General features: G+C 40.1%; 1 protein-coding gene across 1 annotated transcript; it reads right to left on the reverse strand.

Annotated features, from left to right (window-relative positions):
* Window positions 1-4,934: 4,934 nt before the first annotated feature.
* On the reverse strand, window positions 4,935-11,205 carry LOC146672990 (uncharacterized). The gene is made up of 6 exons (XM_085401589.1): window positions 11,129-11,205; window positions 7,219-7,260; window positions 6,861-7,130; window positions 6,530-6,772; window positions 5,402-5,622; window positions 4,935-5,295 (listed from the first exon to the last, which is right to left on the reverse strand). The coding sequence occupies exons 1-5, from the start codon at window positions 11,163-11,165 to the stop codon at window positions 5,429-5,431; spliced, it is 786 nt and encodes a 261-aa protein (XP_085257715.1). The 5' UTR covers window positions 11,166-11,205; the 3' UTR covers window positions 4,935-5,295; window positions 5,402-5,428.
* Window positions 11,206-12,163: the final 958 nt, after the last annotated feature.

Genomic DNA, 12,163 nt, shown 5'->3' on the forward strand with positions numbered 1-12,163 from the left:
GGACTAAAGTAAAACAGTATGTTGGATGTGCCATGCAATGCTCAATTACATGGGTGGGAACTAGTGTGTTAGCGCAGTTAGCTCGTTAACGTGTTGGCCGTGTAGCCCCACGCACTGGGCGATCAGGGGTAGCTCGTTAACGGAGATTTGCCGTGTTGTGGCGTTAAGGTCATTTCAACGAGATTAACCTGAAAGCACTAGTGGGAACACAACGAATATGACTGCACATTTACGCCGACATCATCCTAGTGCAAAGACAAGTGGAAGCAGACAAAAACAAGCAAGCATGCTACTAACTTTAGCCGAGTCATTTAGACAGCTGTTAGCACATGATTCTCCTTATGGAGACCTGATATGTTTAATATGCTGCTGAGAATATAGCCCAGAAGAAGCGGATAGTATAGCTTTTATTTTGGAAAGAGCCATTTCTCTGTAATAAACTCTCTTTTCCAAAGATGAGTGATTCCTCGATCAGATACAGGGCTCGCAATATCGCTAGCCCGACGTCCCCGGGCTAGCGATTCTTTCAGTCGGGCTACCAAAATCTATCTCTGCCCTGCCCGTCGGGCTATTGTAGGAAGGAAAAATATATGTCAATGCTTTTGCATTCTTTCAGAAATGTAGCTGGGTAATTATGTCATTGGCATCAGTGAGCCACTGTCAATATGTGACATATTGAAATCGCGTTTGAATTTGCGCTTGTTTTTTTGCTTTCACTTTGCAATCGTGCGACCTGTGTATAGAGAGCGACAGCACTGATCTGTGAGTGATGATAATTTGTGCACCAATTCCTCTGACATCGTCTTATTAATCGTTAGCTTACTATGCAAACATGACAAGTGAAATCTCCCGCAGCAAGCTTAAACATATGAGAGGTTGATCGCGCAGAGAATCGCTGAGCTTATGTGAGTGCGTGTGTAAAAGCAGCAGGATATATATTTTAGTTCTGCTGAGCCGAATAAGACAGGTCAGGGTGAAGAAGTGACAGCCAAAGAAAAGCTTACCACAAAACGGAAAAGTTATGACAAATGAGACTATAAGGCAAAAAGAAAGTGCAGCTTCATGGTTTCATGGACAAAAGAATTTCTGTGGCTGCAATATCACGAGCTATATAACCGGGGCTGCACATAAGTGGTCCGCAGGTGCGCATTCGCTGTCAAAATAAAAAACATGCACAAGGGTTAGGGTTAAATTTAAAAACTGTACTTTTGACTTAAAATATATATTTATAATTTTAATAAATGACAAATTAAAAAGGCATGAACATTTTTTTTGTATCGAAAAAATATCGAACCGTGACACCAAAGTATCGAACCGAACCGTGAATTTTGTGTATCGTTGATCTGACACTCGGACCGGCAGCCGCCTCGGGTCTCTCCTCCTGCCTCCCCTTTCCCTCATCCACCTGCTGGCCTCCACCACTTGCTAATGTTACTGAATCTGTGGAAGCTCCACCATAGCCACCACACGAAGTAACGAATAATGAGCCTATCTAAATCTCAGCAACAACTAACGCATTCCTGATTTTGGCATGATAACTAGTTAACGTGCTCATTACCACAATAATAACATAGTTACTGTAACACGTTACTTAATAACACATTAGTCCTTACACTGGTAATAAATCACCTGAATTAAACTAATCTTCTTAATCTACTTTGAGCTGAGGTTGATTTTGTTCTCATTTTTGGAGGAGCAAGGCTGAAGAAGATAAAGCACAACAGGAACCAAGGATGTACTTATCATTGCATCTCCAACCCACACCCAATAAAACAAGCATCCTTAAAACATTACAACATTCCAGCTCCTGTGTTGGAATGAAAAACAAATGTGTTGTTTAAATCAGAGACTGCACTTGTGACAGAACAATAAATATTCTATTTTGATTACATAAGTAATGCAAGTACAAAACAAACTTGTGGTAGGCCTAAACTTATTTTCAGAATAATTACATCTGAGACTTTGTTTCATTGTAAGATTATAACAGTGACGGCAATATAATTGTTTGTTGCTCAGCAGAACAGTGTCCAGTATGTTGGCTGTTACACTTTGTTGTGTTTGAAAATAAAAGTTGGACTGATTTTAACATCATTACAAAAAGTGTTGTTAATTGTTTCTAATCATATTCAGGTTACCACAAATATTTTTTTCATTTAGTTGAACTTGAAATGTTTGTCAGCAGGTAAACAATTAGCATTGTACAGTCAGAAACATCAAGTTATTCTTAATACTGAACACTAGCATAGAATAAGTTGTCCTAACAGTCATCTTAAGTAAGCTTTTTAGGCAAAGAGTTTGCATAGGTTTTTGGGTTTTTTTAGAGTTCTGGGAACTAACAAGGTGGTACAGTGTACTCAAAATGAGTAAGTTGCCCTAACTTAATTACCTTAAGTAAACTGTACTCAATTTTTTGAGGCAATGAGTTTGCATAGTTTTTATGAGTTCCGTGAACTAACTAGATTTTACAGTGTACAAAGACCATATCCTGGAGCACTAACAAGTTCAACAAAGTCATTAAAAGCTGCAATAAAAACGTATATACTGAAAATAAATCACAATTCTCAGAATCATATTGACTATATAAAAAGGATGAATGAAGGATATCTGCATACACAGGAAAATGCTTCCTTACTGCATTTGCAAAGGTCTCGTGACTGTCATGGATCGCTGTGTGGCAGGCAGGAGGAGGACCCAAAATGCAAAAACTCACAGACACGGGGATGAACTCAAAAATCACAGCTTTAATGCTGGAGAGGCAGAACGTAGGAAATACAAAACTAAACTGGGAAAAGTAAACTAACACCCGGAGAGAGACACAGGGAAATCCACGCAGCATGAGGGAGAACGCGACACAGAACTGAGGGAGACGCAGACATAAATACACCGAGGGTAAACGAGGGAAGTGGGAGCACATGGGGAACACAGGTGACACTGATAATCATAACGAGACAGGGCGGGGTGAACATAACATGACGTATACAGGTGCGGGAGTCCCAAAGTAAAACAGGAAGTACAGAGGTGCAAATAGGAGGAGAGAGAGCACGGGCATAGTGGGCTGGGGAAACATGGAATGAAACACAAGGAGGGGAGACGAGGGCTCACAGATACATAGAGGGGCACACAGGGGATAAAAGTCACAAGAGGAAAACACATAAGGAACAAAATACAAAAATACATGAAAACTAAGAATACTGGGCCAACATGGCCCAGGACCATGACAGTGACATTCATCAGCACTGTCCTCTCTGATGTGAACCACAGAGTTTGGCTCACAGAACATAGGTGGAACTTTCCCACTCAGAGCCACAATTATCCACGTAGCTCAGCAGTTGACCTCAGATGCATATCTGTGGACTGTGGGAGGACATGCAAGCTCCTCACAGAATGCCCAAACACGAACATCTTTAAAAAGAAAGTTCAAATCAAGCTTGATCGTCTGCAGATGGAAGCATGATGCTGCTGTAGATTTCCAGTAGAAGAAGAAAGATGGGGCTTTAAGTATCATAACTGTAGTGTGAGCGGTGTCTGCCTGTACTGTACGTGAGCTAGGCCTCTAGTTTAAACTAGTGAATTTAGGGATTTTAAAATGAAAACATCATCAAAGTTAAAGGAAATGATCTTAGCGGGTATCACATTTACAATGTGTTATGTTTTTTATTCGGTCCTCCTCACTGCCCATCATCAACATGACTCAGAGACACTGAAGAAAGCTAGCACCCTCCAGGAAGTAAACCAGATCGAAAGATGTCATACTTAACTTTTTTTTTTTTAAACATTTATTTATTGGTTTTAACCGGTTTTACATGGTGCACCGTGAACATTACAAAAAAATAATAAAAAAATAAAAAAAATTACAACAACAGAAACAACATAGTAATAGAAACAAAAACAAAGCAAACCATAACAGAAGGGAAGGACAGATATACAAATCAAGTTAGAGTTTAAGGCTGTTAAATCCACAGTGTGCACGCTGCAGTTCTCCAGAATTTTGACCATATAGCCCAAAACTTGTCCAGTTTATTTCTTAATGTATAAGTTATTTTCTCCATAGATAGTATAGATGTCAGTCCATTAAGCCATTGAGATACTCCACATATTTTTTGATTTTTCCAACACATAGCAATACAGCGCTTGGCTTCCAAAAGTCCAGTCGTTAACAGAGCTCTATTGTTTGCAGCAGGTACAAAATTATTCGGGTATATGTATTTAAAGTACATATTTTAGGATGAAGTGGAATCACATCACCAATAATTTGACTCAACAGATTTATTACCTTTTCCCAAAAGATTTTCACATGTGGACACTCCCATATGCAGTGACCCTGTCCACTCCACATTTAATACAGGTGTCTGGGGGTTTGAATTGAAATATTTTTTTTGACAACATTTTTGACAGTGTAAGATATTGTCTTGTTAACCATTTATATTGAAGTAGTCGAGATTGCACATTAATTGTCTGACTCTGGGCCAAGGACCATGATTTATACCACTCATCATCTGATATATCCATTTGCAAATCTTTCCTCCGAGCCTCTAAAATAGACTGTGTTGATTCTTTGGAATTTTTCATAAATAATTTATACAACGCAGAAACTCGGCCTCTCCCATTTAGATGCTTTATAACTGAGGAGTAGGGGGGGATTTCTAAGCTGTCACCTTGTGTGGTTGAGATAAAAATTTCTTAATTGAAGAAATCATATTTTACCTTTAAAACATTTTACAGCAAACATGATGGTGAGCTGAGGCAGTGTGGGCGTGGCCAGTGGCTGGATTAACATCCATTTAACAGTCTTAATCACATATCATCCCACTGGTGAGCAGGAACATCTTCTGTTTTTTCTACTGACTGCCACCCTGTCATGGTGCTGTGCTTGGCGACCAGCTGTTCTCCAGCAGTCTTGAACAAAGACTCAGACATTAATGTGTTTGTGGTGAGAAACTTTAATAGTTTATTATTACAGTGCAAAACCTGTGTAATACACACACAGTCACAGCTGTCATGTCTGAAAATACAAGTCATTGCAGAGCTGCAGGAAAACCTTTAAACGTCCCAAAATATTTTACTTAAAAGCATTTTTTTTAAAAACCCACGAAGTGCTGCATAATAAGACCAAACATGTAAAATCCCAGGCCGACAGTAAAGATACAACAGCAAAGCTGACACTCTGAAGACACACCCCCTGCTTTTATACTGGTTACTGGAGCTTCAGGAGGGGCCAATGATGTCACAGAACAGCAGCCAATCAGAGACAGTAGGATGAAGGTCGTCCATAAGGCAGAGTGCGTCCTCACTTTCCTGTTCAGAGACAAACATCAGTGATTTCAGCTCGAAGCTGGTGAACTTTGACCTTCCCTAACACACACATGTATGTGCTCTGTGACTCAGCTGACACACTTCTTACCTTTTAGCTTCCTCCAAAGGAGCAGAACTAATACCAGAACCAGGCACGGACAAAATCGCCATAGGTTAGGGACCAGGTGTAGTCGAACTCGACCTCCTCATCTTCCTCTATTGATTTACTGTTAGCAGGAGGGATTTTTTTCTTGGTAGTTTGGGGGCTTGTAGTACTGGGAGCATGAGTGGTTGTTTTAGGGGTAGTAGGAGGAGGATCTGTGGGAGGATCTGCAGGAACAATGACAAAGATGGTTCAGTCAGTTTATTATCTGGTCAGCTCATCAGTTCCAGTAGTCTGTGGAAGCTTCCTCACTGATAGACAGAGCTGTCTGAATTCTTGAAAGACTAAAGAAAGGATCTTCAGGTTACACTGAGGATACACTGAGACTATCTGTCATGAAAGTCTTTATTTATGGACTTTATCAGGCACAGGATGGAGAGGAGTGCAGTGACGGTCGGGGCGTACCCATCTTCTTCTCTCATATTCATCCCAAGACCGCAGACAGAAATCAGCATTATAGAATAAATGAGTTAGATCAGGATCAACTGCAGACGATTGGATCAAGTGATTCTGCCTATCCTGAGTCCTCTCCTGTACTGTCCTCACACACATGACTGCAAGCCTGCCTACAATACCAGTGGACAGGTGTGTCAACTGTGGTGGGCCCGATCAGCAGAGGAGATGGTCTCATTCCAAACTGACTCCCTGCATCTTTCACAGCAGCTATAAGATGTGCTTTTCTCTGCGGTTAAACCTTAGTGACTCACATTTGTGTGATTCATTCAAATATTCTCCTCTTGAAAGAGAAACATGGGCCTGAAAAGAAACTAATGTTCACATCTGTCAGTCACAACCTGACACTGAGTCTCTTTAGTGAATCCAGCAGTGTTTTAAAGTCAAATAGAGGTTTTGTGCCACCACAGTGAAGATGGACTTCTTTGTTCCTTCTTTAATATTCCAACCTTTGTAATGATGGGATAATTTTCTCTGGCTGCTCTGTTTATGTGACCTGAATACATTAAGAGAACATGTATCGATAAAGTAAGATATAACCTACCACCTTTCATTGATCTCTAAGACATTTCTACTAAAGTCCAGGAAAAGAGGTTGAATAAGAAAGATCATTGCACTGACCTCTGACTGTCAGCCTGCTTTCATGAGTATGTGGATGATCCTCAGTGGAGCACGAGTAGAGACCTTCATCAGACTTCTGAACAATAGTGAGGGTCAACGTTCCTTCAAGATCAGATCCAATCATGTCCCCATCTTTATAGAAATAAGACTTCCTCGGTTCACCGTCTCTGCTTTCACAGAGCAGAGTCACATTACTTCCTGTCCACACAGGAGATGAAGGGATGTCCAGGATCAGGGAACCAGCTGACCAACAGAGACACAAACAGAGTGATACAGAGACAGACTTCCACCAACACACAGAGTCATACAGACACAGCTGGAACATCTGTACCTGAAACAATGATGTTGACTTCATCACTACGCTGCCCAGATGAGCTTTCACAGAAGTAAGCTCCATCAGAGGGGTTACGCAACTTGAGTTGACACAGAGAACTTTTAAGAACAAGGCCTTCAGCTGCTCCACACCTCTCAGTGACTCCTCCTCTGGTCCTCTTCACTGTCCATCCATCAACTCTTTGTTCATCATCATCATCACAAGACAGAATCGCTAGAGCACCACCACTGAAGAACTGCTTGTGATCTGGAGTTACACTCAGAGAGACTGAAGGGCAGACAGATACACAGACAGACTAAATGTATTTGTGTTCTTGTTGGAGTCTCACTGATGGTTTTCACTTCCATCTACTCACCTCCAGAAACAGTCAGTGCAGAGAGATGCAGCACACACACACCTGCAACAGGAGGACAGAGGTCACTGAAGGTCAGAGGTCACTGAGGGTCAGAGAAAGTGTGACTGTGTACTACAGGGGTGGGGAACTCCAAGCCTTGTGTTCTGCAGGTTTCACATGTGTCCTTGATCTAACACAGCTGATTTAAATAGCTAAAACATCCTCAACATGCCTTGAAGTTCTGCAGAGACCTGGTAATAAAATAATCATTGGAGTCAGGTGTGTTGACCCAGGGTGAGATATAAAACCTGCAGGCTCTCGAGGCCTGGAGTTTGACACCCCTGGTGTACGAGCTTCATTCTCTTAAATCCTACATGATTCATCAACAGAGGTGGGCATTACCAAAGTAAAAATACTTCGTTACTGTAATTAAGTGCACTCGGGTAAAAGTGGGCGGGGCAATAAGTCACACTACTTCAGCATCTAGCTAGCCCTGCTGAAGAGGAGCGAGCATAAAGGGAGTAACAGTTTATTATAAGTCAGGTCATTTCAAATGCAGCGTTTCTATGAGCACAACAAACATCAGCAAACACACAAACTGTTTGTGTGCAGTTTGTTGCACAGTGTGTTACAGTTAAAGGTCCAGCTGCTGTATTTCAAAGAGAGGAAAGAAAGAGAGCTAACGTCACTCAGAGATGGAGAAAGATAAGAAGATAAGAAAGAAGCACATGAGAGGACGTAGAGAGCTTAGATTTAAGGGAAGGACTTATGCTCCACACTCCATCCATGGAGTGTTGTGTGCTCTGTCTGGATGGGTAAGGCAAGCAGTGCTTTAATCTACATATGGGGCGACCGTGACTCAGGGGGTTGGGAAGCGTATCTGTAACTGGAAGGTTGCCGGTTTGATCCCCCTCTCTCTGTCCTGGTCGTTGAGTCCTTGGGGAAGACACTTCACCTACTGCCTACTGGTGTTGGCCAGAGGGGCCGATGGAGAGATATGGCAGCCTCGCTTCTGTCAGTCTGCCCCAGGGCAGCTGTGGCTAAAACTGTAGCCACCACCAGTGAATGAATAGTGGAATTGTAAAGTGCCTTGGGTGCCTAGAAAAGCGCCATATAAATGCAATCCATTATTATTATTATTAAATCTGAAAAGACATTAGACATAAAATGGACCATCATAATCTCCTGTCATCACAGACAGCGCCATCATAAAGCTGCTCATCTCTTAGTGAACAGGCATGGTGACAGATTAGATTCCTCTTGGCCAACATGATAATGATGTAGAGCAGATAGCATTTGAAAAGGGTGTTAGTTTATAATTTCAATCATTATTGGTGATACAGCAGATATTTACCCAACTACAGAAGTGATAATATTTTAGTTCAGTTCATTTTTATTTCAAACACATACATTCACCAACATTTCATAATATCATCCCATGCAGTTGTTTGAAAGGGAGTAGGCAGAAGTATATACTTATTTAACTCTGACCCCTTAGGTTGACATCTTAATCATTTCTTCATCATTCTATCTAAACACACACACACACACAATTGTTTTCTCATATTCAAGTAAAAATATATTTAGATTTACTGATTTGCAAAAGAAAATAAACATCACTTTGACTACTGTGTTGGGTTACTTGCATTTTCTTCATTCTTATACTTATTTAAAATTTATTTTTTGAGTTTAGAGGGAAGTGGAATTGAGAAATACAAAGAGGAAGAACAACTTTGAAAAGGATGTCTATTTCAGCAGCGGGAGTTAAATTCTAGAATGAGTTAAAAGAAGAAATAAAGGTCAGTAGTGATATAAACCTTTCCTTGCCTTATATATTATTTGCACTGTTTTAAACTTCACCAGATCCTGGAATTTTATAGCTTGCGTCTTAATAAAGAGTACGTTTGTGTGAGCCCTATACCCCTCCTGATTTATTAATCTAATAGCCCTTTTCTGCATTATGATTATAGTCTGAATATTACTTTTATATGTATTTCCCCAAACCTCTACACAATAACTCATATATGGTATTAGTAAAGCATAATATAGCATGTACAATGCTTTCCTATCCAGAAATTGTTTTGTTCCCAGAGAAAGCAATGCCCCGAGCTAACTTTACCCTCACATAAGTGATGTGTGATTTCCAACAGGCCTTATGACCAATGATCACACCAAGAAATGTTATGGTATTAACCCTTTCTAGATATACATTATCAACACAAATTTCAATGTTAATGTTTTCTTATAATTTCCAAATAACATAAATTTTGTTTTATTTAAATTTAATGACATTTTCTTTTTATCTAACCCCTTCTTTAATGTGTTTAACTCCTGTGTGATCACGTCCAAAACCTCTTGCAATTCCACACCTCAACAAAGTATATTGGTATCATCTGCAAATATTTTAGTAACTTCGATATTTTACAAATATCATTTATATACACAATAAATATTTTTGGACCCAATACTGATCCTTGAGGTACTCCACATTCAATATCCACCAGTTTAGATTTAAACTCATTTATTTCTACATATTGCTGTCGATCCATCACATAGCTTTTTATCCAATCCAATACTACACCCCTAAACCCACATTTTTCCAGTTTGATTATTAGAATTTCGTTACCCAGGGTAGCCATTAACCTATCTCTAATAATCGACTAAGCACCACAGGCCTTCAAGCTGGCTGTAGTTAAACCTTTACTCTCTAGACCAGCGGTCCCCAACCTTTTTTGAGCCACGGAGCGGTTTCTGTCCAACAATGTTTTTACGGGCCACCCTTTAAGGTGTTGCGGATAAATACAACAAAATAAAACCAGTACCAGTACCTAAAATAGAAGATTTGGTCATAACACACGGGAAAAGGCCCATGGAAACCGAGTTACTGATAAAAATGATAAAAATATAGAGATAAAAACCCTGAAAACCATAAATTTCAAACCTGAGCCTCAACTCTCGAAGCTGGTATCAGTCTGTGGCCCGGGGGTTGGGGACCGCTGCTCTAGAGCCTTAGCCAATTATACGCCAGTATCCAACCTTCCTTTTATATCAAAGAGTAGTTGTCACACAGCTAACAGATCATCTGCAGAGGAATGGCTTATTTGAAGAGTTTCAGTCAGGTTTCATCACAGCACAGAAACAGCTTTAGTGAAGGTTACAAATGATCTTATCTGATAGTGGACTCATGTCAGTGTTTTGAACAGGTTATAAAACAACAGTGTAAGAACAGTTTCATGGTGTAAGATGCCAGTTTTGACAAGTACAGACTAGTGGAGAGTCGTCTGGATTAGCAGTGTAACGGTCTCATCCTTCTCTTTCTCTTTCTGTGTCCTTTACATTAGAAACTGTCAATCCCACCCCCGCATCACCCTGACTTGTATCATGAACAGGCTTGTGTCCACATGAACGTGCAGACTTTCCATTGGAAAAACAAAAAATAAAAAGTCTTTTTACATAAAATGCACAAAATCGATCTCCAGCACTGTCACAGGAAGGTGCTGATCAATAAAGCCTGTTAAACGGTAACAAAGCACATGTAGCATGAAGCCAAATAAAGGCACACAGCTCTGATGCATAAAGACTTTATAAAAAAGCAGAGTTTATGACAACCTTCTCTCTTTAAGAAGTTTTTCCAAACGCTGTGCTCACTGCTCTAAATGAGCATTTACATGTGGATGAGCTCAAAGTTTGCAGACTCTCTAACAGAGTTTAGAGTTATTAACACACACTCTGATCCAGGTAAGAAACCCAGAGGAACAAACCCGCTGTCCACCACACCTGTGGTATTTTAGAAACTTTCACAAAGTCCAAGCAGACAGAGGCTGAACATAAACCCTGCAAACATCTGTGTGTGTTTGTGTAAAGGAGACACACACACTGAAGGAGCTGCTTTTTCAGTGTGTGTGATGGATCAGAGGTTGGAAATTCTTACCGTGCAGCAGGATCACAGAGAGCAGCCTCATTTTCATCCTCACAGTCCCGTTACAGAGCTCCTCACTGCCTCGGACCTCACCCTCCTCTCAGGAGACTCTCAACAGGAAGCTGTAGCACTCTGACAGGAGGCACCTCCACAATAAAAGCTGTCCTAGATAAACACCTGTGCCAGTCGCGTCCTGATCATGTGTTTCAGACACGTACAAGTTAACCAGTATCCAGCATCATGCTCAGACAGCACAGGCCTCCCAACCACAGCCAACACTGGATTAGTCTTCAAGTTTTCTTTCTGTTGTTGTAATACTGTATTCACCTTACAATATGGCACAATATCAATAAAATGGAGGGTGGAGTGAAAATGACTGGACAAGTTTACAATGATGTGATCAAGATGGTTCAACATGAGCCGTTCTTAAACTTTGCTGGAAGAAAGTGAGGAGAGAAACAAAGAGCTTTGATTGGACAGTGAGTCAGAACTCAAACTGGGAGAGGTCAGCATCAGCAGTGTTGGCCAAGTTACTTTCAAAAAGTAATTAGTTATACTTAGTAGTTACTTCTTTAACAAAGTAACTGAGTTACAATATTTTAAAAGTAACTAATTACTAGGAAAAGTAACTATTGCGTTTCTTAAAAAATAACTTTAACCCTCTGAGGTCCAGGGTATAATGAGCCGTTTTTGACTGCTTTTGATGTTTCCTCTACATTTCAACTTTAAAAACTATTTACTTTGCCTTGTTTGGTATCATTCTTTTCAGCACAACCTCACATGTCTGAATTTACTGTTATTACTTCATTGGTATAATAACACAATTGATCTAAAATCAGACAAAAAAAAACTCTGCGTAGAAAAAAGTTTGTTTTTTTACGGTAACAAGCTCAAACACATTTAATGAATTTTATTTTATTTTCAACTTGAAATTCAAATATAAATTGTAGATTATAAAAACCTTAGTTATTTTCTAGCTATTTAGCTATTTACCTAAAAATGCAGCTGTTGTGGAAGTTTTCCATTAAATAAAGCCTGCAGACGAGC

This window comes from Rhamphochromis longiceps, linkage group LG3, assembly GCF_057381845.1.
Source record: "Rhamphochromis longiceps isolate RC_006_pf linkage group LG3, R_longiceps_female_GT1.1, whole genome shotgun sequence".
In the NCBI taxonomy this organism is placed as follows: domain Eukaryota; kingdom Metazoa; phylum Chordata; class Actinopteri; order Cichliformes; family Cichlidae; genus Rhamphochromis; species Rhamphochromis longiceps.